This window comes from Phacochoerus africanus, chromosome 11 (assembly GCF_016906955.1).
Source record: "Phacochoerus africanus isolate WHEZ1 chromosome 11, ROS_Pafr_v1, whole genome shotgun sequence".
Taxonomy (NCBI): Eukaryota; Metazoa; Chordata; class Mammalia; order Artiodactyla; family Suidae; genus Phacochoerus; species Phacochoerus africanus.
This window is the reverse complement of record NC_062554.1, coordinates 128,439,575-128,456,815: the sequence shown is the minus strand read 5'-3', so window position 1 is coordinate 128,456,815 and position 17,241 is coordinate 128,439,575. Positions and strand designations below refer to the sequence as shown.

Below are 17,241 nucleotides of genomic sequence, written 5' to 3'. Positions count from 1 at the left end.
CCTAGGAGGAAAGTGTGTAAGAGACCTCAGCTGCCTTGTTCTTCCTGTTTCCAAACTGCCAGAGCACTTCCTGTGATCCCCACTTGATGATGGAGGAGCTTATTATTTAAAAGTCAAGTGTTTCCAGGAGCCTAGGCTGAGGAATCCACAGCGATTCTGTGTTGAGACATACAACACAGATTTGGTTATGTCATCTAGAAAAAAAAATGCCTAGGTTTAATGTGCCTACGTTTTTGTGATCTAAACACACACACACACACTCACAATTCCTTCTCTGTCCTCATGGAGATTTAGCCAAAATGAGATCCACAGAAAGGACCACCAGACAGGGAAGGGAAGGTCTTGCTTCCCATTCTACTTGGAGCCAGTTTCTCAGCATCTCTAACACTACCTGCGTTCACTCGGTTCCCCAACCTGTAATTCCCTGCCAGGGCCTTTTCTCTCCCTCCTGCTTTTGCTCATCACACCTCCCCTTCTGCCTGCATGACTTCTTTAAGACACAGAAGGCGTCACCTTCTCCAGGAAGGCTTTCCTCATCCTCAACCACCTACAACCCCTCTATCAGTCACCACACTGTATTACAATTATTTATGTCTGTGACCAGTGTCCTAAACTAAACCAAACTTGGCCATAATCCCATTCGCCGGGCAGAGATTCTACCTTCTTCATCTCTGTATTCCAAGCACCAAGGACCAGGCTCTACACAGCATCCAATAGATGTTTGCCGAAATAATTAAAAGTCCTAACACTGCCTTTCATCTAGAAAGAGTACAGCTCCCTTATCTACTTCTATCTTAGGTAGACAGGCAGTTATTTGCGTTCTTACTTTGGAGGTGAGGCAACTCAGGCACAAAGGAGTACGTACGTGGCTTTGCTTCATTCATTGTGCTCATCAGGGACGGATGGGTTCTATACCCCCCAGGTTTTCCTCGGCTCACCTTGCCCTTGCACGGGTACCAACTGCGTCTACATACATCTGCTGGGGCTGTACTCCCTACAGGTGCTCTGCACAGCTGTCTGCCGATGTATAATGCCATCGGATCGCATCTACATGGACTCATGGCTACGTGGTTTTCTCTAGCTCTATTCCCTCAAATCAACTGCCAAATCCTGGATCCACTCCTCAAGACTTCACCTAGTGGCGTGAAGAACATGATACCGTAGCAGAAGTAAATCCTCATCTTGTAAGGGTTTCAAGGCCAGAGCTAAAGGAAGCGGTCTGGAAGCAGTTCCTAAGGCAACGGAACCAAACCTATGAGGGGCTTCCAATCAGTGAATTTTCAAATGGCTCATTTCATCTAACTAACCTCGGGAGCGGGAATGCAGGATGTGTCTATTTTTCCTCTCTACACTCAAGGAGAAGCATTGATTTAGCTAGAGAGAACCGTGTCGAGGGAAAAGTGCCTGGGTAGCTTTAACTGGGCATAAAAAGGTACAGTTACCACTCCACACATATGTATATATCTTACTCAAGTTGTCGGAGGTATACAGAGTGGACTAGGTACGTCCAGAAGTCAAAAGGTTTCTGCTGTAGCCCTAAAGATCTCTCTCCCCACTCCCACTTCAATAATGTCTCTATTCAAAGAGCAAGAGAAAAATAAAAGGACAAAAATCATGGCAGGGTGGGGACCTAGGAAAATCAAAGCCAATTAGGGAGCATTTCGTGGGAAAACTTTCTCAAAATGACCTGCAGGACCTGCTGATCCAGAGAGTACAAGGATGGCCAAGGATGCACTCCCAGAAGGTAGACGGTGCTTTGCCTCTAAGAGCTGTCTTTGATCGTCTGCCCTGGACATGCAGCTCTGCCTATCAGAGGCATACCAAGGAAAGCTGTTTTTCTAGTAAATAAGAAGCCACACTGCCCTCGTAAACAAAAGCGAGGATGCAGTTTTTCAGGCTGTTGATACCAGGATGGGATCTGTGGGCACCAACACGAAGCAGGCTGGTTGACATTTAAGGCAAGGGACACTCTGCCACTTCCCTGTGCTGCTCATGTAAAATGGAAAAGAGGGTTGAATTCTCAAAACAGTACACAGTACCAAAGGCCTTTCACTTAGGAGAACGAATTGATTGCTTTTTCAAGACACTTTCACAAATAGCCCTCTTTTGTTCATATAAGAATTAGTATGAACTTTTCTAGCAATGTGGTCAGACAGAAGGGGGGGGGCAGGACGAGGGAAAGAAGCCAGTTCGGATGTAATGACTGGTCCTGGGTAATCCTCACAAAGATAATTCTGTGGGAACCTGACTCCTGGAAGGGCTCCTCGCCAACCAGACTCCTAGAGTTTGGTTCTACTCTTCCGGCTCAGTGGGGGTTCAGCTATGCATTTCTTGGAGTCAGGTGGAAAGAAAGCTTCCTCCATCCCCCACCCCCCCAACAAACCCCCAGGGAAAGTGGGATGAATTTCTCCATAACCACTGAAATCCTGCAGAGGGCTGATCTTATCTGAGTTGAGGAAAGCGCAACTCGGAGCCACGGGACGGGCTCTTCGAGCATCTGTATAACCTTCACCCTCCATGGAGTTTTCTAGAGCACCTCGAGGAGAAAAGGGAGAAAGAGACAAATCCGACTACCTGTATATCACGGCTTGTCTTCCAATTCTGTTTCTCACGAAAATCCCCATAAAGAAAATGCCCAGGTGCACACTGTTTCCGTGATTGTCCTGCATAAGATCAACGAGAGAGAGCTGTGATGACACAGATGCCCAGGGGTCTGGCAGTCTGCCCGTGGCGGCCGCACCCCATTTCTCACCCATACATGGAATGAATCACATCAGGGCAGTAAGGCAACTAGGTCCTGGAGAGACATCCTAATAAGACGACACAGATATTGTTTTTCTTTTCTCTCAATCTGTCACGACACATTTCCTATTTAAGAAAGAATGTCAGGGTTTTCTTGGATTTGTTGGTGGTTAAGATTTTCTCTTCCAGGAACAATTATTACTGTCTTTTTTGAACCTTCGTGTTTGTTTTTTTAAACTAAAACTATACACACATGTAGTTCGATTATACACATACATTGTGTATGTGTGATGACAGATGCACACAGTTTGAACATTGGAATATTCTGTAGATCTTGCTCAAAAGCAGCCGCAGGAGTTCCCGTCGTGGCGCAGTGGTTAACGAATCCGACTAGGAACCATGAGGTTGCGGGTTCGGTCCCTGCCCTTGCTCAGTGGGTTGACGATCCGGCATTGCCGTGAGCTGTGGTGTAGGTTGCAGACGCGGCTCGGATCCCGCGTTGCTGTGGCTCTGGTGTAGGCCGGTGGCTACAGCTCCGATTCGACCCCTAGCCTGGGAAGCTCCACATGCCATGGGAGCAGCCTAAGAAATAGCAAAAAGACAAAAAAAAAAAAAAAAACAGCCGCAGATGTAGCCTCAGCCTTTCTTCTTCCTAAAAGCACCCAGTCCCACCACTGAAAGGCCTAGTGTGTGTCCATTTGCATCTGCTATGCTTGGCCTTCCAATTTAGAACCTGATGTTCTCCAGTTTGGGGATATTTCCTCAGCTTGCCACCTTCTGTTTCTTCTGTTCACTCCTTCTAGAACTCCCATTATTCAGATGGTGGACACCCTGGGCTGGCCCTCTCATTTCATCTCCTGCCTCCCACATCTATTACTTTGTTTTTGGATGCGATTTCCTTGACATCATCTTCTAACCTATCAAATTTTCCCTTTTGGAGCTGGCTTTTCATTTCTGGGAGTTCTTTTTTATTTTCTGAACGTTGCCTTTTACAAGCCATCTATCTATTTCAGTCAGGAGGTAAGAGGTTTATTTGTTATCACTGAGACTCATAGGATGTTTGGGGCAGGGGGATCCTTCCCCCTGCAGAAGCTCTGCCTCGCTCAGGCTGCTCCTGCCTTGCTGCATTGACTTCTGTTCTTCCTGTTAGGGCCTCGTGGGGGTGATGAGGCCTGTCTGTCTATTCATTGTCTGGGCAGGGGTGGGGGGTGGGGTGCTAAACACAGGCCAGGACCTTTGCGAGCACAGGAAGGGCGCATGGACAACAGACGTCACAGTCAGGCAATCTCGGGGGCCCGTGTGGGGGAACCCAGAGGTCTTGCCTTGAGCCTGCTCTCTGGGGCCAGTCAGGTCCTTCCAACCTCCTGCCTGGGAGAGCGTCACCCAGCTGCCAGTGTTTCTGACACTCTGAGTCAACTGTGAGCAAACTGTCACCCAGCCCCCTGCTTTCACTTGGGGGACACCCTCTTTGTGCAGTGAGAGGAGGGCCACACCCCACTGGGCCTAAGACGGAAAAGATAAACCTCTACCTTCCACAGAATACGAGATCCCTTTTGAGACACAAAGGTGACAGTGTCCCTTCTCAGGGGATCTCTTCTCAACCCACCTCCTAAAGCTTCCCATAAAGTAGGAGTCTTCTAATGGAGAGAGAGGATAAGACCACTGCTGGTGGGAAGCAGAGAGAGACAGAACTGGGAACTGGGGGGGGGGGGAGACCTCGGTAATTAGGAGACGTGAAGATTCTATTACAGAAAAAGGTATCTGGGAAAAGAAGACAGGCGAAGTAGAGATGGAAAGAGGAAGGAAAATTCTGGGGAAAGACTGGGCGCATCGCCAGCAGATGGGTAGAGAGGTTTGGTGGGGATGGCGACACGGGAGGAGCCGTCCACCAGGGCAGGACAATGGTAAAAACACAGAACAGGTGCCAGGCGCTGCATCGCTCAAAGCTTGGCCAGGGACTGAGGCTCCAGACTCTGTCTGACCCATTCTGGAAGGGTTCTTCTCCCCTATCATGTGCTCTGACCATACGAGAATGACGGAGGCTGCAGCCACCCCTGTGTTTGTGGAGGAGGGGAGCACATCTGGCAGGAAATGGCCTGGTACCCACCCTCCAACCTTGAAAGTTTCTGAGAAAGCATGCATGGAAAAACTCATGCTAAATGTCCTTGTCCCTCCCTGGGACACATCCGTAAGATACGTTTTTAACGTGAGGTGGGCAATGAGGACCTGTGCTAACCCAAAGGGCCCCCAAACCCACGGGCAGTCGGCCCCTGCATACTTTCCTGGCTGCTTTTTCACTTAGATCAGAGCTGCCCCCATCACCGCCCCGCGGGTACAGCTGCCACACCCACCATCCTTGGGTGGCCAGGAGGCATGTGGTCTGTAGGTGGTCACCTTAGTCATGAACAAATACGCGGGGGCAAAGAAAAAGGAAGCAGCCCAGCTAGGTTACACCCACCGGCAGTGAGTCAGCCGTGCCTGTCTGCCCACTCGGAGCAGGCGCAAGGATCCCCTCTGCGCTTTTCTCACCGGAGGACAGAGCTAGAAAATGCACCGAACCAAGCACAGTGGCTTTCAACACGGTGTCCACTGCCCCTCTTTCCCACAGTTCAGAACTGCTAAAAACAACACAAGCCAATGACCACCACGACAAAACCTCCAACGTCCAGAACCCTGAGAAGTCAGTTTTCTAGACGTGGAGAAGAGTTTACTCGGCTTTTCCAAAACATCATGACTATATATGGGCTGCTGAAATGGAAGTGGGATCCAGATGGCTTCATAAGGCATTATTGCAAGGAAAATGGATTACAATCCTACGAAGGGCAGCCATTAGAGAAGCAAAAGAAAATTAAACAAATCTGAAAAAAGAGCCATTTAGCCCTTTTTGCAAGCTGCGGCCACCCTGCTCGATTCCACTTGATACACATGGGCAGTTCTCATTAAAGCAAATGGCAAACGGTGCAGCAGAGGGGGAACAGAACACGTATAAAGCAGCCAACAGAGCCAGTTTGAAGTGAGATGTTGAGGCTGAAATGGCAGGCGTCTCCCAAATTGCTGAAATGTGCCAGTCGCTTTCGGTTTCTGATAAAACTCCGTCTTTTGTAAAGTGGGTCAGCAGAGAGGAAAAGGCATGTGGATGACGGGCTCAACCCTGTAAACGACCGTGCACCATGACCCCCAACCACACCCACTTCAGGAGATGGATCTGTTGCAAAGGACGGATGTGCTGTAACAGTTTCCTAGGCAGAGTTTCCAGAAAACACGAAGGGGGCTGGAAACCCACAACAGAGGCTCTACAGAGCTGGAGAAATAAAGTACAACTGCACACAGGAAAGGCCTCGTTCTGCCTCACCAACAATTATCACTGCATCAGCCTGAAAAGCAAAAGGAAGCACAGCGAAGAAAACTGCCGGGGGGGGGGGGGGGGGATCGGTATTCAGGCACCCATGACGCTCACTGCTCATCCCAACAGAGGTGGCCTGGATAACTTTTGATGTTTGATGCTCACTCAGAAGGGTGTCTTACCGAGGAGATATTCGGCTAAAGACCACGGAGAGCTTCAAAACCTCTCCATGATGACAAAGTGTTTGCTTTACCTAAAGGAATTTGGACGTGCCAACTGATGCCATGGAGCGATATGAAAGCCAAGCCTCTGGCTCTCTGCTCTCGATCAGCACTGGTTTTCCAAATGCCTGTGCGGTTCCGAGATGGCTAAAGCAAGGGAAGGGTATGCTACCTTCACAGGGAAGACTTCCTGTCCAAATCCATCCAAACGTTCCACTTCGTTGATGTACATAAGCTCAGCTTCTGCTGGCAGGATTCCACTAAAATCAAGAGCATCAGAGGAGGAAATGGTTAAGGGCAATAAAGTCAGTGGATGATCCTACCCTCCTGGTGGCAAATTCCAGAACCTGTGGTTTTATTTCTGGGAAAAGCCATCATCACCCAACTGTGCAGGCATGGTGCATTACTAAGTAATCCATTAACATATTCCCCAGCAGCCTTTCACTCAACAGGGAATAATAAGAGAAAGGTAACATATTGAATAAAGAGCCACAGCCCCATAAGTACTAAATAATTATCCCAGACATCCTGGTGAATAATGCTGCCTGCCTTAAAAAAAAAATTAAAAAGTTATTTTTTTTCCCACTGGGGGAAAAAAATTTCCACTGTTAAGAAAGAAGGAAAAGGGGGAGTTCCCGTCGTGGCTCAGTGGTAATGAACCCGACTAGTATCCATGAGGATGCAGGTTTGATCCCTGGCCTCAATCCATGGGTTAAGGATCTGGCACTGCCGTGAGCTGTGGTGTAGGTTGCAGACATGGCCCAGATCTGGCTTTGCTGTGGCTGTGGTGTAAGCCGGCAGCTGCAACTCTGATTCTACCTGTAGCCTGGGAACTTCTATATGGTGCAGGTACAGCCCTAAAAAGCATTTTTAAAAAAAAAAAGGAGAAAGTTGATGAGGATGATATTTTGGGAGCTAAGTGGCCAAGATCAGAGAGTCTAGGACTGCTGCACTTGTCCACGTGGCCCTGATCATGCTCTCGGCGCTGCCTTAAGTCTTTCTTCCCTCTAGACCTTGACTTTCCCACCGAAAGCAGCTCTTGAGGGCTGCACTCAGCACATGCAGCCCAAGGCTCTCCACGTCTGGTAACAGAGTTTCAAGAAGGTCACAGAGAGGAATTCCTCTGGCCAACAACCCTGCATGTGTGTGGACTTACTGGTACTAAAGAAAAGGGAAGAAGAAAGACAAGGAGGGAGAAAGAGAGAGAGAAGGGGAGTGGGGGCAGAGAGCGCCATTTTCATTTTGTTCTTTTGTTCTTTTTTCAGCTACACTCGAGGCACATGGACGTTCCCAGGCTAGGGGGTGAATCGGAGCTGCAGCTGCCAGCCTGTGCCACAGCCGCAGCCAACACCAGATGTCAGATCTGAGCTGCATCTGCAATGTACACAGCTCCGGATCCTCAACCCACTGAGCGAGGCCAGGGGTGAAACCCCCATCGTTACACCATGGAACCGCCCATGGGAAAAAAAATAAAAATCCTTACAGAAAGAAAGAAAGAGGAAGAAAGGAGAGAGAGAAAGAGAAAGAAAGAAAAAAAGGAAGGAAGGAAGGAAGAAGGAAAGAAGGAAAGAAAGACAGACAAACCCCACATCCTCATGGATACTAGTCGGGTTCTTCACCCACTCAGCCACAACAGGAACTCTGCACAGTTTTCAAGCCCACATTGCCCCTCTCAGAACAGAGCTGAATCACTTGCTGTAAGAAACAGAACTGTGCTGTACAGCACAGGGAACTAGAGCCAATCATTTGTGATAGAACTTGATGGAAGATGATACGAGAAAAAGCATGTCGATGTATATATTATGACTGGGTCACTTGACAGTACAGCAGGAATTGACACAACAAAAAACCCAAACGTAACCATGTGGACTCAAGGCAGGGGCGAGCATCTCCTGCCTCTAGGAGGACCGCGGCCGCAGGCTGGGCCCAGCAGCCCCTGCCTTACCTGTGGGCTTTATGCTCCTGGGCCACCTTCTGTGTCAGCTCCTCCAGGACAGCTTCTTCCAGGGCCAAATCCTATCAAAAGGGAAAGCAGCTAAGGTCACAACTTGCTATTTTGCTCGCCAACCCGAAAAGCCCTCTTGTTTCCAGAAGATGTGCCTGGTGGCTGCACTTCCTCCATCTCCCTTTACTCCTTTGAATGAAAGGTTGTCATTTTGGGACAGAGGTTCACTTTTACTTTTGTCACCGGGCTTTCCACGATCACTTGGGTCATGCCAGGGCCCATTTGGGGTGCCCGCCTCAATCCTGGAGGGCCCCGGAAGAGCTTTTTTCCATCGACCTTCCTCTTCCCTAACTGCCTGCCTCTCCCACTCCCCTTAATTGAAAACGTCTGTAAGAGCGTATGTGTTTCTAACAACGAGGGTATACAGGCACCTGAGTTTCCCAGGCCACCATCCCTTCAAAAGTGAGCCCAGGAAGGGACTGGCCATTTTGTCCGCCAGCACCTTCCCAGCAAACTAATTCAGGGCTACCTGAAGGCAGAGCGGGTTCACGCCGAGGTTTTTCGATGGGCCTTGGGGGCAAAAGAGGTCATGATAGCTAATCTGCCTCCAGGGAGCTCCGGAAGATAACAGCTGGGGAGCCGAGCAGCTGGTGTCTTGAACAACCAAATCCCAGGCTCCTGGACCAGTGCTGCGCCAGCTCCCACGGCATGAGAGCCAACTGCAGCAACTGCTTCCCAGCTGCCCTTCAACCATGATGGGGCAGGTACAGGCTTTGTGAAAACACTGCCCAGGAAAGCGGGATGGAGTCTGGAGAAACAGATCCAAGACGGAGAGACCAACCAGTTCTGGAGACACTGACAGGCGACGTGGTGATTCTAAAGCTCGTCTTGTCCCTTGTGTGTCACTCCAGCCATGGGGCCCGCTGTCTCCACCCTTCCCAGACTGATGAGCGCCAAGGAGGGCACACATGGCTCCAGTTTCCTCGGAGCTCCAGAAGGGAGTCAGAAGGAGCTCTGAGCTGTGTGTTCAGGGAGGCCCTCCGAGGCTCATCACAGACATTGGAGGCGGGAGGATGGGGCTGATGTTTTTGCAGAAAATATTCAAAATGCCTCACTCCCTTGGTTCTAAAATACCGTCTACATAAAGATTACCTGCAATTTCACAGCTTTTCGTGAAACACTACCCCCCCAAAAGGTACATCCCCAAATGGCCAGAAACACCCCATCCTAAATCATGAAATTGGGAAAAAAAAAAAAAAATCAGTATTTTCCAAAGCTGGAAAACACGAGCCTAACTATATATGGGACATTCTACAGCTCTGCAGATGGTCCTGAGACACCTTCGAGAAGACAGAGGGAATTACTGGGAGCTCTTATTTTTTCCTGTGTTAACTGGTTAAGTTGCTGTCTCCTGTTCAGCCACAGCCCGAAACAACTCAAGTCCATGAGAGGAGCGAACCGGCCACTTCCAGGTTCAGGCTGTGGATTCACAAAGTTCCCACGCGGCGGGGCGCGCCAGCTCTGTGTGTCTGACCCGGGGATGGAGGAGGAGGGATAACTCGATATTAAGTTTGAAAAGCTAATGAAAGGCATGCGGCAACAGACTAACAGAAAGCTAAGTGAGGGTCAAAGGAGGTGCCGTTCCACCATCACCTCCTCCTTCGAAGGGAGAAAAAAAAGGTACCCGATGCTCTCGGACGCAAACCCCCTCCTCCATCAGCTTCGGGAACCTTCCCGAGGCACAAGGCCCGGGGCCGGTGAGAGTGCCACACACGGATGAAAAGCGGCGGAGTGCGTGCCCGACACAGCTGCACACCCGGGGAGGGCCCTGTGAACTTTGCTCTCCGCTCTGCTGCAGAAATGCCGTTTTGACAAATTCGGTTCCTTTGGAAGATCAAACACAGCCCTTCGGCCCCCCTCCCCTCTCCCACCAAAGGAATGCATTCTTCTCTTGGAAAGCGCTGGTGGAACCAAGCAGAACGTTGACAACCTTCCATGGCTCCCCACTGCCCACTCCCCGAGGTCAACACCTGGGCCTGGCATTCGGACCGTTCTTCAGGTCCTGCTGAAGGGACCCGGCTGTCCCTTCCGACTTCCTCCCTCAAGGGTTCGGGAGCCCAGGCTGCATCTTCCTAACACGGACGCTTTCGCACCTGCACCCACACTCATGGAAGGCCCACCCAGGCCCACCCAGGTGTGCAATGTCACCCCATCCTCCAGGTCCCACACACCTACCTCTCCCTGGAGAGGGCGTCCGTATTCCCCCAGGGCTGGGCAGGAGCTCCTCCCCCTCTGGCCCTACCTCTTCCGCCCTGAGCGTGACTCTTCCAGTCCTTAGCAAGGTCTGCCTACTGCCTTTCCTACACACTCATGTGTATGCTCATCTCAACCTTTATCCTCACCTCCCTCCCTCCATCCACCCTGCATAGGGCTCTGAACGATGCCAGCTCATAAACTCTCAACCTATAGTAGGTGATCAATAAATGGTGACCGAGCCGAACTCAACATGCAAAGGTGTCAGTTTCATATTGTCAAACAAGACATCTGACTTATGCAAAGCCGCTGAACGATCATTTGTACCCTGTGCGTGTCCTCTGCTCACGTTTCAAAACGCATCCAGTACGGTTGCCTGGAAAGCACATTCCTCAGCATCCTGGTGCCTGCCTAACAGAAAAATAGTGCTGACGCTAATCATAAAGCCGTGATGACAAGGACGAGGGTGACCCCTCGACAAACACTTGCTGAGAATGCACCATGTGCCAAATTAAGTACTTCTCATGCATTTTCTCCTTTTCCCCTCACAATCAGATAAGGCTTGTCATTCTCATTTTTTCAGATTAAAAAAGGGGGGGAGGCTTTGGTTAAACAACTTGCCTAAGTCCGTACAGCCATTCAATAGCACAGCCAGGATATGAGCACCGAACCCTTGACTCCTATACTCTAAACCTGATCACGCGGCCACAGTGTATCCAGGATGCAACGGGCGGGGGGCGGGGGGGGGGCACCGAGAAGAGGACACATAACAGATGGCGAAAGCCTAGAATAGTTGAGATTCAGAAACACATGCTGACATCAGCTCCTGCCACAACATCCTCAGCCCTGTCCAATAGGACTTTCTATAATGACAGAAATGTTCTACACCCAAGCTTTCCAGTACCGTAGCCACAGGCCACACGTGGCTGTCGAACATTTGAAAAATGTAGCTGATGCACCTTAGGAGCTAAATCTTTTATTTAACTTTAATTAATTTAAATTTGAATGTAAATAGCCGCCCATCACCAGGAGCCACTACCCCAAAGAGGAGAATTTTAGATCCCAGAATGACAGCACCGGTATTGTCCATGGTGAGATTTAACGAGATCTATGCTGTTTTGGTATCTGATTTGCTTAGAGCCCAGGAGAGACCTGGTCTTATTCTGAAGATGGTTTTATACACAAAATAACTCCTTTACAGCTTCACAGCATTTTAAGCTGTCAAGACATTCTTCCATCTACTGACTCATACATCCCATCCTGGAAATTGTCTGTGAAAACTTCTCTGCTCTTTGCCTAAAGGCTATGTGCCAAAGACCTTTAATGAGAGAAAGGTGAAAAAAAAAATTGTGGAAAATTAGCAACTTAATTCACTGTCTCCATTTGACACACACAGGCATACTTTCTAAAATTCTGCAGTTCCCATCGTAGATCAATGGGTTAAGAACTTGACTAGTCTCCATAAGAATGTGGGTTCGATCCCTGGCCTCGCTCAGCAGGTTTTAAGATCTGGGTTGCTGCAAGCTGTGGCAAGGTTACAAATGTGGCCCAGGATCCAGCGTGGCTGTGGCTGTGGGGTAGGCTGGCAGCTGAGCTCCAATGTGACCCCTAGCCTGGCAACCTCCATATGCTGCGTGTTCAGCCCTAAAAAGGCCAAAAAAAAAAAAAGCGAAACAAAACTAGCGAAAATAGCAAAAAAGAAGCAGACTCACAGATATAGAGAACAAACTAGTATTTTCCAGTGGGGATGGGGGTGGGGGGAGACCGGGGCAGTGGGGGTAGTAGGAGGTACAAACTGTCGAGTGCAAGACAGGCTCAAGGATGGATTGTACAACCTGGGGAATAAGGCCAATATTTCATATTAACTGTAAATGGAAAATAACCTTTAAGAACTGTAGGAAAACTTAAAAATTTTATTTTAAGTTTTGGACCAATTCAGATTCACTCCAGGCACCGACACAGATAATAACTGCAGCCTTGCTCATCCTAGTCTCTCAAAACTTCAAACCTCTGTCATCAGACACTCTACTTTCTCCCATAGGCCAGAGCAGGTTAGATGCCAAGCCCTGCCCATTGTACTTCCCAAATATCTACTGTGTTGCTTTTTTGCTTTTTACAGCTGTAGCTGCAGCACACAGAAGTTCTCAGGCTAGGGACTGAATTGGAGATGCAGCTGCATGTTTTCCCCACAGCCACAGCAATGCCAGATCCAAGCCGAATCGATGACCCACACTGCAGGTTTAGGCAATGGTTGATCCTCAACCCACTGAGCGAGGCCAGGGATCGAACCTGCACCCTCACGGACACTATGTTGGGTTCTTAACCCCCTGAGCCACAATGAGAATTCCATGCTTTCTTGTTTTTATCTTCACTGCCAACACCTAGCTCCTATGTCTTGCCAAGAACACCACAACAGAGTCTCATGCCTGCCACAGAGTCTCACTGCTCCAATCCAGTGGTTCTTGAAGTGTTGGGTCTGCAACCCCATGGCTGGAGCCCATGCATTCTAACTCCTCAGATGTTTCGGCCTGATCCGCCACGCTCCCCTCTGTACCCCTGAGCAGCCATCAGACTGGCCGGCTGACTCCTCACTAATCATGCATGCTGCCTCGCCTCTGCTCCTCTGCCCTGACAAGGGCATCCCTTGCTCCCTGCGCTCCACCTGCTGCAATGCCTCCCATCCTTTAAGACACAGCTCACATGCCATTAGTCTTTCAACCTTCCCTTGACCCCCAAACACATGTAACCTCTCCTCATATAAAATCCCGATCAGACTTTATGGCACGTGACTTCTTTGCATTCGGATTTGGCAAACTTCCTATTGACTCAGCTACTCTATCGTCTCCCTGAGAACAAGCATTGTTTCTTATATACCTTCACCCTCAGAGGTGAGCTACCCAGTGCTTTGAGTGTGTGTGCAAAATAAGTGGTGAATGATTGTGACTTCTAAAATCAGAGCCAGAATGTTGCAGTGGGTAAAACTTCTCTAAAATGCTTTTCAAAAAAAAAAAAAAAAAAAAAAAAGGAGTTCCCGTCGTGGCGCAGTGGTTAGCGAATCTGACTGGGAACCATGAGGTTGCGGGTTCGGTCCCTGCCCTTGCTCAGTGGGTTAAGGGTCCGGCGTTGCCGTGAGCAGTGGTGTAGGTTGCAGACGAGGCTCGGATCCCGCGTTGCTGTGGCTCTGGCGTAGGCCGGTGGCTACAGCTCCGATTCAAACCCTAGCCTGGGAATCTCCATATGCCGTGGGAGCGGCCCAAAGAAATAGCAAAAAGACCAAAAAAAAATAATAATAATAATAAAAAATAAAATAAAATAAAATGCTTTTCACATGTTTTAACTTTCCCCATTAAAACTCTTCTCATTTCCTCCAAACCTACCAAAGGAAAAAAAAACAAAACAAAAAACAACACAAACAAAAATTCCCCAGGGATAAAAACCTAGCCTTATCCCTAATCTAACCCAGGAATAGACATTTTACTTCATGGATATCATCAACAAACTTTTGCGAGTGCAAACTATGTGCCAGACAACAGTGGATGAAACAGAGGGTCCCTGCTTAGGAACCACAGAGCTGACGTTCCAGCTGGCCATGGAGATGAAAGAAAGAATGAGCAGGTTCAGACGCTGAAAGAGCTCTGCAGGACACACAGACAAGGCGATTCAGCAGGAAGAGCTGGATGGTTGGAGCAGGTCAGAGTGGCGGTCAAGGAAAAGGAAGGCTTCCCTGAGGAGGTGACACTTGAATGAAGGCCTGGGGCCAAGCATTCCAGGGGGAGGAAGCTCGAGAACAAAGACGACGGGTAGGAAAAATGCTGGGTGTGTTCAGAAAGGAAGGGAGAACCTCTTGCTAGAGGGCAGTGTGTGTGTGTGTGTGTGTGTGTGTGTGTGTGTGTGTGTGTGTGTGTGTGTGTGTGTGTGTGTGGTGGGCAGGCGGGGAGGGGCAGGGAAGTGTCTTAAGGAGGTGAGAAGAGGGATCTTTACATTTTCTGAGGGTCTCACCACACTTGTCTCTACTTTATAAATGCAAGAACATCCTCCCCGGGGAATACGTGCATAAAATTCTCTGAGATTTTCAAAGGAAAGAATTAAACATTCAAAGCAGGCCCAAAAAATTAATTAAGAAAAAGGAAATCACACTTACCATAGGAAATAGCACATATTCTCGGAGGAAATCCTGAGAATCAAACTGATTATAGTCTCCAAAATCAGCTGAAAAGAAAAGGCGGCGAGGAGGGGAGTATTTATTATATGACATTAGAGATGCAAACAAATAGGGTAAACTTATCACCCCATTTATACTTCCCCCATCATCCCACTTCTACATTATCATTAAATAAAAACGGTGCCAAGAAGGATTTGATGTTATCACCACCTTGACACGGCAATAATGTAAGTATCAGCACATGAGCCCTGCTGTGCAGTCTTCTGGAAGGAACAGGAGAAGGTGAAAGTGACACCTAAGCTATTTTAAAAATGTACCACAAACCTGTATTTCTCTTTTGTTAAATAGGCACCAACACACGTCTTAAGAATATCTGCCAAGGGGACTTTTTAACTCAAGGTTGAGCCAAACCCATCTGCCTCTTCGTTTATTTGCAGCTGGAAATTCCCACTGCAAATCACCCTTGGCAAGGAACCTTGTAGGTGTTTACACCTCCTAAACATCTCCACATGTTACAAGATGCCCCAAATTCCGTCTGGTCCTGTTCTCATTTCACGATGGTATGTTTGAGTGCTGGCAAAATGAAGACTGGGAGCCTCTATCATCAATCAACACCTTGCTTCTACTCTTGCTTGCCCTCAAAAAATAAAATTAAAAGTAAAAACCGCATGAAATTTTCGTTGCATGTAAAATGTTTAGCATCAGGTAGCCATGGATTCAGGTATCCTGAAGGTAAGAAGGGCTACAGAGTGAGGGATCCACACAGAAGACCAGGTCAAAGCCACGCTGAGAAGGCAAAGGGGCGCCTACACATTCTGCATGTTACTGATGAGAGGGGACGCATTCAGGACACCAGAGATGGCCAGCTCTGCCCATTTTCAAGTTCACTCATCTGTTGGCACATTTCATCACAAGTGACATCTCTACTGATGTGGCCGTATGACCGCCTGATACGGCTTCTCAGAAAAATTATTTCACAAATAGCATAGCCTGAAATGGTCACATCAGACTGAACAGCGAGCTTCCAGGACCCTGGGGAAAGGCAATCCAATGTAAGTTCACCAACTTCCTTCACCCTGAAAGCTATCACCAGGGTCCTTCAACACCCAGGACACCCATAAGGATGTCAATGAGTGAAGAATGAGGGGAAAGAAAGAGAGTAAATAAAGCGAAACAAGAAAGACCCATTTGAAGATGCGGGACACATCATCTTGTCTCTTTTCTCCCCATTAAGGGTGTCTTCTACACTGTTTTAATGATTTTTCCATTATAACCATGGATGGGTCTGCTCCATCCTTGCGGCACTGCTCAGCAGTCTCTAGGTGGACAGATGGAACACAACATACTGTGCGTACTGCCAATCCACAAGGTCACGAGAAGCTAACCACTAGAGGTGGTACGTCCAACAAAAATCTCTAACCTGCTAATACCCCGGGAATGAAAGCAATCCAAAGGGAAGGCTGCCTCTTTAGATATGTTTAACGTTAATGCAGAGTTTGGGAATGGGGAGTTCAGTTCACAGCTTCTAAAACGACCATCCACACAGCAAGGACTCGGCAGCTGGCAGGCTGACAACTGGATGGCAACTCATTTTAAAGAAAAACTGAAAAGGAACAGGTTTCCCTTTAAAAATGATACTTTAACTATCTTGTTTTGCATATGACTAAAGACAATGAAGGCACCGCTTAGCAAAGAGTCATGTATAAATATATGTTTAAGAGTTACATAATATGTTTACACAAGTATATGTAACAATTCAGGGAAGATTAAAAAAAAAAGTAGCTATCTGGTCAATCTAGGTAGGACAGGTTGAAAGGCAAATTTACCGCAAAACACATTTGTTCCTTCACATTACAATGATGCATTTTAAATTTCTCCCTTTAATTGTGTCAGAATAAATTATACGGTAATGTCTTAAGCCATCACACTTGAAACTGATGTGAGAGCCACACAGTCATATAGCGTCAAGCCGCAAAATATGACCACACTGGGCAGTGAAAAAAATTCTAAGAAAATATTCCACAAACCCTGCAGTGTAGCTTTAATTAGAGGCAGGATGAAAGCTGCTATTTCTTCAAATAAAATGAAAATTATACCAGCATGAGCCATTTGCAAGCAGCTAACCATCCCGCCACCCAAAATTACCACTTCAGCATTTTTAACACAAGATACCTTAAAATGAGAAGCAAGAGTTATTAAAGAATTGTTTAAGTACATTTAACTTTCCCCTCTGAGAGGCCAGCAACACCGTCATCCAACAGAAGGGGGAACGTCACACCCGGGTCCCCTCTCTCTCTTACCTTGCACAGCTAAGCCCGCCAGCCGGATCACCTGCTCCAGCGTACACCGCAACCGCCCTTCGAGCACGTCTTTTTTGACTTGCAGGTAATACTGATATCTGTTCATGGAAACAGAGAAACAAAGAACCTTAAAAACACATACTTGGAATACATTCCCACGGCATCAATGTCTCTGGGTGCGAAACCTTCTGTCCCCAGCAGGATACACAGGTGATGTTGATAAAAGTCTATAAAAGATGGAAGGTGACCTCTGACCGTGTTTATCTCTGTTTGAT

The 17,241-nt window shown here is 48.1% G+C and overlaps 1 protein-coding gene across 2 annotated transcripts in view; it reads right to left on the bottom strand.

The window, feature by feature from the left end:
- Positions 1-17,241, bottom strand: part of PTPN14 (protein tyrosine phosphatase non-receptor type 14) — a 193,379-nt gene that overhangs the window by 44,526 nt on the left and 131,612 nt on the right. For both annotated transcript variants that reach the window (XM_047751746.1, XM_047751747.1), the window contains exons 4-8: positions 16,967-17,064; positions 14,646-14,713; positions 8,252-8,322; positions 6,479-6,566; positions 2,575-2,663 (exon numbers count right to left, since the gene is read on the bottom strand). In XM_047751746.1, coding sequence (XP_047607702.1) covers positions 2,575-2,663; positions 6,479-6,566; positions 8,252-8,322; positions 14,646-14,713; positions 16,967-17,064 — 414 coding nt within the window. The remainder of the gene's footprint in view (positions 1-2,574; positions 2,664-6,478; positions 6,567-8,251; positions 8,323-14,645; positions 14,714-16,966; positions 17,065-17,241) is intronic.